Source organism: Brachionichthys hirsutus, chromosome 14 (assembly GCF_040956055.1).
Source record: "Brachionichthys hirsutus isolate HB-005 chromosome 14, CSIRO-AGI_Bhir_v1, whole genome shotgun sequence".
In the NCBI taxonomy this organism is placed as follows: domain Eukaryota; kingdom Metazoa; phylum Chordata; class Actinopteri; order Lophiiformes; family Brachionichthyidae; genus Brachionichthys; species Brachionichthys hirsutus.
Window position 1 is genome coordinate 2,893,218 of NC_090910.1, and position 16,072 is coordinate 2,909,289.

General features: G+C 42.6%; 1 protein-coding gene across 1 annotated transcript; it reads right to left on the reverse strand.

Moving 5' to 3' along the window:
- Positions 1-10,934: 10,934 nt before the first annotated feature.
- Positions 10,935-15,584, reverse strand: alg14 (ALG14 UDP-N-acetylglucosaminyltransferase subunit). The gene is made up of 4 exons (XM_068748089.1): positions 15,440-15,584; positions 14,454-14,590; positions 13,259-13,381; positions 10,935-11,426 (listed from the first exon to the last, which is right to left on the reverse strand). Exons 1-4 carry the CDS (start codon positions 15,573-15,575, stop codon positions 11,196-11,198), a joined length of 627 nt encoding a protein of 208 aa, XP_068604190.1. The 5' UTR covers positions 15,576-15,584; the 3' UTR covers positions 10,935-11,195.
- Between the last annotated feature and the right edge of the window lie 488 nt (positions 15,585-16,072).

Genomic DNA, 16,072 nt, shown 5'->3' on the forward strand with positions numbered 1-16,072 from the left:
GACTTGTTCGTGGATCTGTTTCTTAACTTGTGAGAGTTTTACTGCTGGTACCTACTGGCAATCTGAAATGTGAAACTCAGGCCATTTCCTGTCATGAAGGCATCAGATTTGAAGTCAACCAGAATTGTTCTGTCGTAGCTGTAGAAGTCTAGAGGATGACCATCCTCTGCACAGAACCTATGTGACTGTCCATAGTCTCCCTAGAAGCACAAGAAAAGCATTAGTCAATATGGCAACACAATATTAGTGTAATCTATATCTTTATATAGTTACCCTCGCCGAAGAGGAGGCGAGGGTATTGCAATTGGGTGCGTTTGTTTGTTTGTATGTCTGTTTGTTTGTCTGTTTGTTTGTCTGTCCGAGCGCATAACTCAAAAACTAGTAACCCAATCAACTTGAAATTCTTACACAAGCAAGGTTCTGTCCGTGGCTCGGTCCTCCCCGAGAATGGCGTTGATCCGGATATGGATTCAGATTCTAGAATTATTTTTACATCTGGAATTGTGCCTGTGCTGTAAACTGTCACTTTAAGAGGGAGGGAAACGAATGGCATGATGGGAAAAAGAGTCCAGAAAGTGTCTTGTAGTACGTTCCGGAGCAGCAAGCTAGAGCAGGTTTGGCCCCTCTGATCCGGAAGCCCTGTTTACTGTCTCACAAGATCCAATAGTCTTTTGGAGGCGAGGGTCTGCAATCTCTGATTGTCGTTTTCTAGTTTTTATTGCGTACTCTACGATTTGTTGTTGTGTTTTGCCCTTCAGGGCCACCTCAGTAGTAGAACCGTAAATGTTTCGGTTTATAACTGTGACTTACCCCACCATCCCATCATTCACTTTACTACAGTACTACATTTGGTGAGTGAATTCAGGCATCTCTCTGTGTAGTAAAGGCCAGACCGTCACCAGATTACACCTTTGGTTCAGTTTTGAAGGTGAAGTCTTTGATCAACTGAAAAAAAAAAACCACTACATTTTGGCCCGTGGGACTCCGGAGGCGGCAGACAAGTACCAGCAGGCCAAGCGGAGCGCAGCTACCGCCGTTGCTCAGGCAAAAGTCTGGGCATGGGAGGAGTTTGGCGAGGCCATGGAAAACGATCTCTGGGTGGTTTCGAAGATGTTCTGGACGACCATCCGGCGTCTCAGGAGGGGGAAGCAGTGCACGGTCAACGCTGTGTACGGTGGGGACGGTGCGCTGCTGACCTCGACTCGAGACGTCGTAGATCGGTGGAGGAACTACTCCGAAGACCTCCTCAATCCCACCGACATGCCTTCCGGTGAGGAAGCAGGGCCTGGGGACTCGGGAGTGTGCTCTTGTGTCTTTGGGTCTAAGGTTCCCGAGGTAGTCAAAAAGCTCCTCGGTGGCAAGGCCCCGGGGGTGGAAGAGATCCTCCCAGAGTTCCTTAAGGCTCTGGATGTTATAGGGCTGTCATGGTTGACACGACTCTGCTACATCGGGGGGGGGCAGTGCCTTTGGATTGGTAGACCCGGGTAGTGGTCCGTCTTTTAAAGAAGGGGGACCGGAGGGTGTGTTCCAACTAAAGGGGGAGTAAGGTTTTTCTAAGCCCTCTTCCGGTTCTTGTTCTCCTTCGTGGTTGCGTAGTCAATGAGGAGAGTGTGGGTCAGATTAAGATGTTTATATAATCATCAGATCAGTTACGGTTAGTTCAGATATCAGCGCTGAGATTCGAGCATGTCTCTGCTGGCCGCTCCATGCTGGAATAAAGACTCTTCCTGCTTCGTCATCATCTCAGTCCATCCCCTGAAGGTGGGCCTTCTCCCCGGCCAATCTTAACCCCTGTTTGTCAGCGTTATGCGACGTCACTAATGAGACGTTCAGTGGAAATCAGTCATAGCGATACCAAAATAAATGTTGTGTCTTCTTAGTGTTATGTCGGCATGTAATCACGTTGTGGAAGTCCATCTGGTTTGGATATTCCTTACAGGGGGGATCACACTCATCAGCCTGCCCAGTAAGTTCTATTCAGGGGTACGGGTCCGCCGGATTGCCCAACCTCAGATTCAGGATGAGCAATGTGGTTTTCGTCCTGGCCGTGGAACTGTGGACCAGCTCTACACATGCCCAGCCCTGCAAAATCAAGGTCGTATCAATAACATAAAAAAAAGTTACCCGGTATACAAATACAACAATACACCACCAGTAATCAACAGTTCTTACTAAATTAGTCCCACTGCTGTAGGACCTCCTAAATCCTTCTGGGTTAAAGCGGTCTTTTTCTCCTATCTTAATGTACATGCTGGTCAAACACTAATCCAGTCTTTCTATTGTTGTAACTGTACATGTTTGTGTGGTATTATTCACATATAATTCCTGCATTAGGTCAACCCAGAGATACTATTAAAGCATGAATATTGCTCATAGTTCATCGAGTACCACTTGAATGAATTCATGCTCTGTCATCCATGAAGTCTCACTTTGTGTACAGAACAGTTCTGGCAGAGGAATGTAACGCCATTGTTCGGCTCTGATCAGGCATCTGAGGACGCTGATAAGCAGCCTGATGGCTGACATGCAAACGCAGCAGGTTTTAGCTCATGCACAGCCCCCAACACAAACCGTCCTCTCCCATTCAACCAGCTGGTGAACGCCGCGCTAACCAGCCACAGTAGCTCATAGCTAATGTTTAACCACGATTGACAACCTGAATCCTTTACTGGACATAAAATCAGATTGGGCTTCCCCATGAAGGAGGAGATGTCTTGCATCCAGCAGATTAACCGATGAAATTAAAAGAAAATAGCATATTCATATATTTACATGTTTTAATAAGGGATAAGAAATGGTTCACATCGCAATGTAAGGTAGTCAGAAAATTTTGTTTGGGTCTGCCTTTACATGTGGTGAAGGAATCGTTCACTGTTTTAATCTAAAGAACAGGCCGGGTTTTCCTTTGGAACATTGCATCCTCAATCTGCAATTCTCTCGTTTCTGTCTTGTATGTGTTTAGTTTTTGCTGACATCATTATATGCTTTCTTTTATTTTCATATGATACAGTTTTGGCCATCTTTTCAAGCTGTGTGAATTACCTGCCTAAATGTTTCCCTTCTGTAAAATATGCCAGACATTTGTTTCTGGAGGGTTGCTCAAATGAACATACCTGTCCTCAAATCACTGTTTGTTTGGTTTTAATTCAGGATTTGTGTCATTATCTGTTAAGACCAATTTATGTCTCACATTCTGCTGTTTCTAAGTATAAAATAAACCTAATATTGTCTCTGATTTATACAGATTGCGTGCATTCTTACTTACGTGTTTGGTATCTCTCCCAAAATACTACTGAAACAGGGCATTGACGGATTTGATCTCATTTCAACATTCGCTCACTCAGGATGCCGGCTCTAGAAAATATACCTTAACTAATGCAGATCAAAACAGGAAGTCTTCGAACAACTCCCATCCCCACAGGCCTTTGTCTTTTAGAGACACACAAAACGGAGACTCCTTTTTTCCTCTCTGTCATACAAACGTGACGGTACGTGATTTGAGCCCAACAGCAACAGCTCCTCAAAACATGATGACATTTGCATTGACACAATGTGGTATTGATCATGGGTTTAGACTTGTAACCAATAAGTACTGATATTTTAACTGGGAGTAAATTCTGTCTGGTAAACATGGTTTAGAAATGAAGTAATGATGAAGGGGAAACAGGTTTGATCTCTGGTTCTATCGGCTAAATTGATCACAATCTTTTTACAGTTATATTTTTCTCATTCATCTCGGTCAAGATAAATCACGAAGAGCAAAAACGTAGACTCAACTGTTGATTCTTTATCTGGGGTGTAACCAGTGACCCGCATGGCGGATAAAGCGAAAAATGGATGGATGAACTACCGTAATCCTAAAGCCATGTGGGATGACTTTCATCAACCAAATCTGATGCTGAAAACGTAAACATCAAAGCTTGTCCCATCAGGTGTCGCCACAGCAAAGCAACCTTCTAGTTCAGGGGTCCCCAAACCTTTTCCTGTGAGGGCCACATAACTTTTCCCTTCTCTGATGGAGGGCCGGGGTCAATTTGTGCAGGGGTGCCTAAACATTTATTGTTTTCCAGACAGCCACACATCACCAAATAACCCTTTCTTCACGTTAAAAAAAAAAAGTCAGGAAATAAATAACTCCATAAAAATACCTAACAGGAATAAAATGAAGAACCCCCTGGGAGAACCACAGACGGGACTAAGACGGGCAAATGTGCAATAGATGATACAGGAGCATGTTACTAAACAGGTGTAGACTGGTGCAGTCCAGCAACCAAATACTAATCCAGGCCAGACACACATGGTCATTCCCACGACACCAGGAAGTTGGAAAACATTAAAGCAAAAGAACAGTGAGGTTATTGACATGGAAGAGTAGAAGTACAGTAGAGGGAGAAGTACCGGTAGGTAGAGGAGCTCAGTGTGTCAAAAGAAGCCCCCTGGCAGTCTAGGATGTAGCAGCATAACTAACTGTAGCTTTTATCAAACATGAAGGCTTTAAGCCGACTCGTAAACACAGAGGGGGTTTGTCCCACAGACTTTTGGTAATCTTGAGAACTAGGTTTGCATTTTAGTGGGATGATAAAGCATGAACATTTCCATCAGATATGAATGTGCTTTGTATGTGGTGCAGGAGAACCTTAAATTCCAGTCTGGATTTCACTGGAAGCCAATGCTGAGAAGCTAAAATGGGGGGGAAATATGTTTCTCTTTCTTGTTACAGTCACTATTTGTGCATTTTGGATCATCTCCAGGGTCTTTGTAGATTTATTAGTGCAGCCTGGAATTGACAAATGCAGGAATCTACTTTCCTGCATCCTTTTGAGAGAGGAAAATCACTGATCTTGATCTCTTGCTTTATGTGGGAGATCAAAGCACAGATCCTTATCAAAATAATTTCCAGAATTCCTACATAGGCTTTACGATAGGTTAAAGAGCTGTCATCCAGAGTGTGTGAAAGGTCAAGAACAAACATTTATGTTTTGTCTGAATTGAGCAGCAAGAAGTTTTAGATCATCCAGATATCAATGTCTTTAAGACAGGCTGGAAGTTCAGGAAGTCTGCTGGTCTGCTTGAATGATTGAATCTTTGCCTGTTAGCTCAGGATACGTGTCATAACAGCTTTTAAAAAATCAATATCTTTAATTTATTATTGATAAAGTGGTTTCTTAGTTAATATTTCTGATGAATGCGTGTGTGATATTGATGCAGGGATGCATTATTGGTATGGTATGTTCCTCTGGGTTTACAGTGACCTCTCCTCCCATTGAGTCATTTTTGTACCGGTACTCATACTGAAAGTAGAAGAGCAATGACCTGTGCAGTAGAAAAATACCTGAAAACCATACCATGAAAAGCAACTCCAGGCAATGGGACTCATTAACACAGAGCCTTTCCTGTGTTGGGGGTCAAAGGTACATCTGCGCTGTTGGTCAATGAGTGCAGGAAAAATACTTTGCAATAACAGCAGCTCGTGGAACAGATTGGCCTGAGGTCGAGCAATCCTGTGGAGTTTTGACGCTGTTGAGAGTAAACGCTGAGATATCGTAGCTCATGGCTGAACGCCTAAGCAGTGAATTTCCACTGCCGAGGACGGGTTGGAGCCCGATGCCTCAGCTTGCCCGGGAATGTGTTGCATTCACTGCCAGTTTGCGCTCGAGCAGAGGTGGGATACCGGTTAAAACATGTCTGTCAGTATTTTACCTCTCCTGTGAGGAAAGTGGGAATTACAATAGACATCGATTTGTTCTTCATCCGTACTTCAGAGTGCGCTGGCATCTGCAGACCCCGGCTCACGTTACGGGATGATAGGCTGCTGATCGGGCATTTCATTCCGACGGGAGATTTCTCCGAGGAGATGAGGACGCGTTGTACTCGGGCGATGAGATTAAATCTAGTGCCGGTTTGAGTGTGGATGACCTCATCTGATAATATTCAGAGATTGACTGTCAGTTAGGACAGACTTGCATCGACATGCGTAAAACGGCAGGTACAGTTAAAAAAAAAAAACAAGAAAAAGACAGAACAGAACAGAAACAAAAGGAGTTTGGGTGGATATCTGGTGCAAACGCACAATACACACAATTTCAGTGCTGAATTCACCAGAGATAAACAACATTTCTACAATTCGAGATGTGGAAACACAAAGACCCACCGGTCAGGCACAATCAGAAAGGAAAATCACAAGTGTGAGTTTTATTTGTGCCATTTTATGTATTTGTGTTATATGTTATTGTTTTATTTTTCCGTGTTGTTCACTTATTCATGATTGAGACGTGTGTTTCCACATATTAATTGCCTTAGTAATTTATTGTAATTTATGTAATTTATTTATTGTCATTCATTGTCATTTTGCATCAGTGGTGTAATTTATTTTAGATTAATTGTTAGTTTGCACTGGCGGTGTAAAATCATTTTATTTTTGTCTTTCTAATGTTACGTTGCATCAATTGAGTAATTTAATATTGGTTTTATTTTTATTTGTATTGTTAATTGTGGATGATTTATGTACGAAGGACTTTCAATGGAAACAAGACCGCAAGGGCTTTTTGAAATGTTCCTCTTAGACAGGATGTTTGACTGTATTTGTACTGTAATACATGCTACTGTGTGACTGTATTTGTACTGTAATACATGCTACTGTGTGACTGTACTTGTACTCTAACATTCTATCTAATAAATATATTCATCATCATCATCACCACCTGCTCACACCTGTCGTGTTGCTTTAGCGATTCACCGTATCATTCCACCATAACCCTAAACCCAACCCTCGTGTTTCCGGTGCTTTCCCAGTCAGGTTTTCCTGCTGATTTGTGCTAATTATTTGTTTGTTTGTACTTTCAGGGCATTAATGTCAGATTTTCCACCTGAGGAATGAACAGAACGACTCTATTCTAAATCCAGCCAGTTAAAATCTGTCCATTATTATGACTTGCTTTAGAGTAGATGGTTGTTAATGGTGAGGATAACAATCAGAGGTCAGAGGTGGTCTCTTTGTGTTCTGCTGAAGACCCGTTCAAAATTGATTGAGATTGATCAGGTGTCATGGCTGGCACGAGAGGGCATTTATGTTGGAAAGAAATATTGTATTTAACACCTCACAAGAAATGGAGCAAACAAAAGGTTACATAAATATTTAAATACTAAATAAAGACTTAAATACTAATCAAATAAATTATTATTTATTTAATTACGTATTATGGCGAGTTCCAGTCATTCTTTCCAACATACGAAACTCTAACCTCGCGATACGATGCACGATATTCGGTTAAGGATACGATACAATTCGATACACTTATATCATTTTCTGCAGGATTTTAAAGGGACAGTGATTTTGGTGACATGTTGTGAGTGTTCCAGTGACTTGGATTGAAGAGAGAGAGAGAGAGAGAGCAATCAGGATCTCTTAAACTTTTACTGAGTTGACTCACAGCTTCCTCCTTTTTTGAGAAGAGGTTTCTTTTTACTATAAGTATTCAAGATATTGGTTTAACAGATACAGATCGTATGCCTGTCTGTGGATATACTACGATATGAGCCTCTACAGAGAGGGAGCAGCTTTATGGGTGTGTACATTGGGTGTGTATTATTTAATTTGTTCATTTAAATCTGTCATCTTTATTGACATTTGTGTGAGTTTGTGTGAATCCACTTTTGTTTGTCCCCACAATGAACTCATAGCATGAACTCTAACATTGGAAATGTGAGTAAGAAAATGCCCGTTGTGTGGAACATAAACCTGAAATAGAAGGCCCATTGGTGTTTGTAACTCAGGAATGAAACATCCATAAATAGCCTCGACTCATCTCGTCATCTTCTGCTTTTCTGGGCCTTTCAGTAATATCAGTTTCATTCAGGATCTTGATCAGTAACTTTTGAGTATCTGTTCAACAATCTCCAACAGTTTCATCTGATTTTAGTTCACTTTGTTGTTGTTTGGTTTGTTTTATTCATTTTTTTTAATCTCACAAGGGGACATGTTTATCTGGAGAGCAATCTCATAGTAGGGAATTTTCTGTGAGCCCTATAAAATTTTAAAACCAAATCCAATAAATATTTTAAAAATATATCAATATATAATCAACCAATAAAGGTTTTCTGACTGTTGAAAAAGTCCACCTAGTGGTAGAAATCCAACCACGAGGTCTCATAGCGCACTCTGCTGGCAGTGGCTATGATGCTTTTTTCCGTGGGGGCCACATAACGTTTTCCTTCTCTGATGGGGGGCCGGGGTCAGTTCGTACAGGAAAAGTGTGACGATGGCAGGGGGGCCTAAACATTTATTGTTTTCCAGACAGCCACCAAATAACCCTTTCTTCAGAGAAAAAAAGTCAGGAAATAAACAATAACACTATTAATAAAATAAATAATAACTAAATAACCCTTTCCGGGTTCGTCACAGAAAAACGTCAATGGAACATTACCTTTCTGGTCGTGTGTGATCATCATTAAAATTGTCCCAAAAAAAGGAAGAATGCTTTTCTTCAGAATATTAATATATTCTTCACTATCAATATTATTTTTAGGAAACAAAAGATTTAATTAATGACCCCTCTTAAATGCACCCCAGACAATTATTGACCCCCCCACCGGCTACTCATGTTGTATGGAAAGGAAAATAATAATAAATAAATGAATAAATAAAACTTTTCTTTTTCTTATCTGGGATTGTTCAGGGGGCAGGGCCAAATGTGGAGGCGGGCCGTAGTTTGGGGAACCCTGGATTACAGTTACATGAAAGCCTCCTGTGGGCCTTCACTGTGATGGCCTAGCTCAAACTGAAGTTGATCTACAAATGATCAATCGCTGTGGTTTCACAGCGATTGATCATCCAGATATCAATGTCTTTAAGACACGCTGGAGGTTAGGTAGTGTGACTTTAGTAACCCAATCGACTTGAAATTTTTACACAAGCAAGGTTCTGTCCGTGGCTCGGTCCTCCCCGAGAATGGCGTTGATCCGGATCTGGATCCAGATTCTAGAATTATTTTTTACATGTGGAATTGTGCCTGTGCTGTAAACTGTCACTTTAAGAGGGAGGGAAATGAATGGCATGAAAAAGAGTCCAGAAGGAGTCTTGTAGTACGTTCCGGAGCAGCAAGCTAGAGCAGGTTTGGCCCCTCTGATCCGGAAGCCCTGTTTACTGTCTCACAAGATCCAATAGTCTTTTGGAGGCGGGGTCTGCAATCTCTGATTGTCGTTTTCTAGTTGTCTTTACTTCTTCCTCCGTCCCACCATTCTTAGCTATTACCCAAATATGCAAACTTGTCGACTCTTTCAGTGTCTGGCCCCCAATGTTTATGGGGTTTGTGCTTTTATTATTCATTTGCATTATTTGAGTTTTTGGTCCATTTAGTTTGAGCCCACGTCCAGCTGCAGTTGGGCTTTGTCTTTGCATCGGTTGTTGTTTGTTTCATGATCCAGAATGCATCGGAGGAAGAGGAAGGGGGAAAGTAGGCAGCCCTGTTTCACTTTGAAGTGTTCTCGTGCACATCCGTCGCGTAGAACTTGGCATTTCACTTCCCGATCCATCTTCTTGATGATGCTAATGTGTTTTGGGGGGATTCCAGAGTGTGCCATGAGTTTCCAAAGCAGCCTGTAGTCTTGATAGAGTTAGTTTGCTGATTTTCTATTGTTCAATGTAATTGTTAGGTGAAGAACAGTCCCATCTGGTGGGCAGCGATGTTTGCGCCCTAAAAGTATTGTGATGTCACTGGGTCAAGAGGTGGAGCTACGAAGGTGATAAATAAACAGGTTCCGGAAAGCGGAACGTAGTTGGTTTGGAGGAGCGCGTCAGACCAGGCGGTCTTGGCTGCGTCAGAGAAAAAGGATCCGTGCCTCTGCCTGATTCATTTCGATGCGTTTAAAATTTAATATCACAATGTTAGAGACTTTATCCCTAACAAGTCTCCACTATCAAATACCTTTTTAAAGTCAATCAAATTGACAGACAGGTGCGTGCCATCTGCCATTCCATGGATTGCTCAATGATGATCCTGAGGAATCCTCCTACCATTAAACTACTTCAAAATATGATCAACTCTGTCCGTAGTATGGAGAAAATGACTTTTGCTCTCCGCCTGGAGGAGAAGGGGGATAAACTTTGGGAAAAATGGGACCCTGGTTGAATGACTTTGTTTTCGGCTTGGTTTTCTCTGAGTTCATCATCAACCGCCTTTCGGAGTCTGTCCAAGATAATGCGGTTGAATACTTTGCCTGGTGTTGAGAGCAGCATAATCCCTCGGTAGTTGTTGCAGTTCTTAATGTCTCCTTTCTTGGGTATAATAGCAATGAGCCCGTCCTTCCAGTCTGTTGGTATATTTCCTTACAGTTTTGCAAAGTATTTGGTGCCCTCAGGATAAATGAACTGTGACCCAGATTATGAATGAAAACCTTGTTTATAAAATATAAAAATGCTTTTAAGCCAAAAAAAAAAACAAAGCTAATTTGTAACTACAGTACATTCCAACACACCCCGTTTCCGGTTTTTCACAATAAAACCTCTGCATGTACATTCCCTCAGTCTCACAATGAAACAGCACAGAAACGTTGCTTGCAAACATTTGAAAGGGCAACCGGGTGCTGCTTTGAGTCATATTTTAACATGTTTTATGTTTAAGATTTGACTTTATTTTCTTTTTGTATTGTCGCACTTTGCTTCATGCAAGTCTGGTAATCAGAGCAACACCTTCACGACGTTTTGTCCTGTTAAAAACCAGGTGACGGAAGGGGTTAATAACATTTCTCACTGCACAGCAAAACATGGAAAACCATTCGCTGACGGAGAATACATAAGAGGCTTTCCTATTGGCTGCGGTAAGTTTTGTGTGTTTCCTACACAACACTGACTTATAGATGCACTATTACATGGTCAACAAAGGCACTTGGTACAGTGAACAAGTTTAAATACTGTAAAAAAAATAATTAAAGACAGATAATTTACAAATAATTTTATTAAAGAAGCGTGGGCACTTTGGGCTTGAGTATACGTATTGTAAAATGGCACACGTCATGATAAAGGTCGCCGACCCCTGCGCTAGGTAATATCCAAACCTCTAAAGACTCCTTAGTGATCCAGAATGCTTTTGTTTGTGGCAAAATGTGGTAAAAAAATAGGTATTTATCTCCAGTTATCTCCCGTCTGCATTTTACAGTCTCCAAATGTTTTTAAAGTCACTGTTGTGTTTGTACCCATTTTATACTATTCTTCCAAGGAAAATAGATTTGGGGTATTTGTCCCTCAGAGAGGCCCACTGGACAAAGAAATAGTCTGATATTGGATACAGAATCTTTCCTGTGAGCGACAGCGTCTGCACACGGCAAATACTTTCAACGTAGACAATCGGTACTTTCTTGATTCCAAGAATTCCAAGTAGGAGCGCGGCCACACACAGAGGAATGCAGGTCCCCGGTCCATTACACAGCACCTGAAACAACACAGAGTGGCGGGGTGTCAAGGCACAGTACACCCCGAATGCGTTACCATCCCATCGCGGGGCCACGTAGAGACAAACAGTAGCTTCACCACCACCAAGTAGGCAGTGAATGAATAATGCACAATGTAAAGCGTCTGAGTGTCCAGAAAAGCACTATGTAAAACCAACGCATTATTATTATTATTATTAATATTAAAATGTTTACGCAAATTAATTCATTTGTGGTACAGGCTGGTCGTCGACTTACTACAATTGGTTCCGAGGGTTTTGTCGTATGCCGACTTGGTCGTAAGTTGGCCTATGTTAAATTACTGCAAGTATATTATACTGCGCCATGATACAGTATATATCGGAGTAGAAAGAGACCATTTCCTCTCGGTAGACGTCATGGGGGAGATGCAGAAACTGTCACACTCAATTCGCTAGCTCGCTTTCCGATGTCATAAACAGGCAAAAAACAACAGACGAGTATGGTTGTAACGTCGAACAGTCGCGAGATGCAAAGGTCGGAAGTCAGCGACCCCTGGTACTAAGAGTTAAAACTTTTAAACAGTGTGAAGCTTTGAAATTCATACGCCATTTGACACCAATTCCAACATGCAAATGAGGGAAGTAGTATTTGACAGAAGTAGTTGTCGTCAACACAAAACTTGTCAATAAGTAAAATGTTATTTTATCTGTAATGCTGTACAGTTGTAAAGATTAAATGAAGAAAGGTGAGATTTTGGTCATATTTTTCCTGAAGTTATATTCATTTATTGATCAACAATCATCTCGCCTTCAGCCATTTATTTGAATCCAGGTCACGGGTTTACAGTGAACATCGGGTGGGAGGCAGGGTACACCCTGAACAAGTCGCCATTTCATTGCAGTGCCCCACATATATAGGTGCGTTTACGTGGACACATTTAACCCGGTTAAAATCCTGATCGGAATAAAAATGCTTCATGGACACACCTTAACCGGAATAGTCTAACCCAATCCAGCCTGATCCGGTCACAATTCTATCCCGATCGAGAGGGGTGGTTTATACCGATTTGTAACCCGGTCAGGGCGCATGAAAACACTTATTCCGATGTTTCGGTACAACTCGTCCTTACTGCGCATGTCTGTGACGTCAGCTACACGCGCCACTGCTATTCCCGGAAGCTAGTTGAAGCAGAGCGAGCGAAAAGCACGGCGGGCGGAAGACAGAACGGGTCAATATCTGAGACAAACATGTTGCCGGAGACATTAAAGGAGGAAACTAAAAGCGCAAACGGGGAAAACGAGCGAAATAACGCTGACGTTTCAGGCAGAAAAGCGCGGAGCGATGATTTGTTTACAGCGGAAGTTGCTACGCTACGCTTCTTCTTCTACCATTTCCGGTGCTTTTGGTCAAACTGCGCATGTCAGAATATTCTGTTCCGATCAAAAGTGTGATGCATGAACACGCAAATCCTAATCGGATCGGATTTTTAGGGTCCATGAACACGGCGCATCGGATCACAATTTTACTCTGAACTCTGATCGGAATAAAGACATTTTGTCCATGTAAACGCACCTATAGATAGACAGACACCCATTCTCGCTCACATTCGCACCTACGGTCATTTAATGTTGGGGGGGGGGGAGGTGGAGATCCCAGAGAGAACCCACACAGATGGAATTCAACTCGGGGCCTTCTTGCTGTGAGGCAACAGCATTACAAACGGCTGCCCAATGCGCTTAAAGTTAACACCAAAACACAGGGCAGAACATTATTGTTAGGTAAAGTTAGTAGATAGTATCTAGAAAGTATCTGACAAGAAAAGACAAACCAGAGAAAAACTGGGTGCACTCACCATGTCAGGTCTGATCCGGAACACCAGGGGGACAGAATAGAGCAGGGACCTCGTGGTGCTGATAAGGGAGGAACTCCAGGACTGATTCACCTCCCGGCTCCTCGGGATCCGGCAGACGGTGAACTGGAGGACATGGACACATGTTTGTGGAAGGCAGTAATAAACAAGCGAAGGAATGGGTCAGAGGTCGACTTCCAGAGTCTACACAACAGCACAGAATTCTGCCATACAGATATTTTTATTATTAAATTAATTACTGTCGCAAACATATTACACCTGAGTGTTTTTTAAAACATGTCACAAATACAAAGTTATATTTACTACGGGAACATTTTTTTAAATCTTGCCCCTAAGTAGGATCTTTTCACCATGCAAGTACCTACTGATAAGCACAATACCTTATCAGTAGGTAAACACTGAAAAACAATTTGGAAGAAAAGTTCATTTTGAGACTTGAATTCTTTTGAATTGCACTTTTTGCTTAATATATTCTGAGTTTGTGGATATAAACGGCTACTGAAGAAAAGTTTGTTTTCATAGTGCAGTGTTCGTTGTCATAGGTCGTTTTCACACTGTCGCTGTTTGGTCCCCTTTAAACGGACCAGAGTTCGTTTCCTCGGATGGTCCGCTCTGTTTGGTAAGTTGTGAAAGCTCATCCAAACTCCGGCGCGGATCAAACAAGCGAACTCTGGTCCGCCTGAAAACGTGGTTTTCTCGGTTCACTTGCAAGAGAACCCTGGTTCGTTTCGTAAGCGGTGTGAAAGCTCACCGGACCAAACACAGGACCAAATGCACGTAGTAACGCTATATGCAGTGGATCTCCGGTAGAGGAAGTACAGCGTACACTCCAAGTGCTCTGCAGGGGAAACTCAACTCAGGGATTGATCCGTGGAGGAATGGCAGAGAATGGATACCATCTTGCGCCAGCAGGTTGAACTGTATCGGCAGATCTCCGGACTTGGCACAGACTTGGAGGGACTTAAGTTTCGCCTTGGCTCCGGAAATGAGGAATAACTAACTGCCTATTTGGATCAAGCTAAATGATCCTGTTTCGGCTGAATATTGGAATTATTTTCTGCTCCCCAGTCCAGAAAGTACACTATAAACCTTAATAGCCCCGAAACGATGGGATCTTTTAGTTTTGGTGGGGACTGTCATACCAATACCAAACACACACTAATGGACAGCTACATACCTGTGACTGTTTAGAGCTTTCAAAGGTGCAGATCTTCTCCTCACTAATCCTGTCAGTGTCAGCAATGACGTAGTGTCGAGGAGTGTAGGCTGCAGAAAAACACTCCATCAGCCGCAGTATCTCTGAGGTGTGCCCACCTGGGGGAGGAGACACAGATAACAAAGAGTCCGACACAAGCTTGAAATGAATATGGAGAAAAAAAAAAATGCCCGGAGCAGCAGAGCGATCGAGTATCATGACAATGAAGTTCCACTTCTCACCTGAGGCTCTGTGTATTTTCCCATGAAAGTGGGGGGGTCATTTGACTCTTCTTCTTTGACCCCCCCCCCCCCCCCCCACTTTGCACGGCGAGTACCTCACTCAGGAGGAACAGACATCGGATACGGGGAGCTACTTTTACAAGTCAATCATGACAAAAACTATTACCTCTAATAATTCAGTTGGCGTTAGAGGATCCAGACTGAACTGGTTTAGATCATATTTATCTGATGGATTTCATCCTGACACATCCCATCCCAGCGTGGTAACAGCAGCTGAGACAGTGACATGTGTCCATATGTGGACTTCCTCCCGATGAAACAGCTGATCTGGATGTCAGGGAGTTGCAGTGACCCAAGTTGGTGTTAAAAGTGTGTGACGTTCTTCCCTCCTGATAATTTCCTAATAAAAAGCCTCTTTTGAAGGTGGTAACCCGGCTAAATGCGTTCCAGCCATTTTAATTCTAGGATGTAAATGATTATTATTATCTGTCGGTCTATTCTTTAGAGTTGTAGATTCATTGATTAATTGTAAGAAAATGAATGAAAGTTCTTCCGTATGACGCTTGTCGGGTATTTTGTCGAGCTAACAGCATAACAGTGGCTCCATCCAGGTGTAGGGAAATATTAAACCGATAAATGGGAAAGTACAACGCAATAGAAGGTTAGCGTCAGCCTGTTAGCGTTAGCATTTCATTAAAAAGCAGCAACTAAAATAATTAACGATACCTGATCCCGCAACGACGACGACACTGACTGGACCTTTCTTCCCAGGTTGATGTCTTGATGTAGTCTTTACAACGATATATAACCGGATAATACATGCAACAACAAAAAGTACAACACTCACCGCATACAACGCCATGACTGCTACGGCAAGTCGCGACGACCAAAGTAGACGCGGTGTTCTCAGGAATATATATGAGGGGTGTAACGGTTCACGCGCATGTATTGAACCGTTTCGGTTCTTCATGTTCGGTTCGGTACACCTCCGTACCGTCTCGGTTATATTTTTGTAGCATTTTATTTCTCGTTACATTTATTACGAGCGCGATCTAAGCGCTCCGTGCGGAACTACAGTCCTGGTCGGGTTTCCGCACGGACGCCTCTGTGTGTCGGACACCATTGGCTGAGAGGGAGGCGTGTCGAATGGCAAATGCAAGCCGGAAGCCCCGCCCACCTCTCCACTGCGTCTCTGCGCTTTCTGCAGAAAATGTTGAGAAGTTCATCTTTCGAGCCAAAAACGTTTATCTTGAATAGTTTCTGCTGTTGCTGATGTAATTCCTAATTAAAGTATTCCTGCCGTGTTCTGTTGAGGATCACTGGATCTGATAATATAGCTGAGCTGTGGAGGCAGCACTA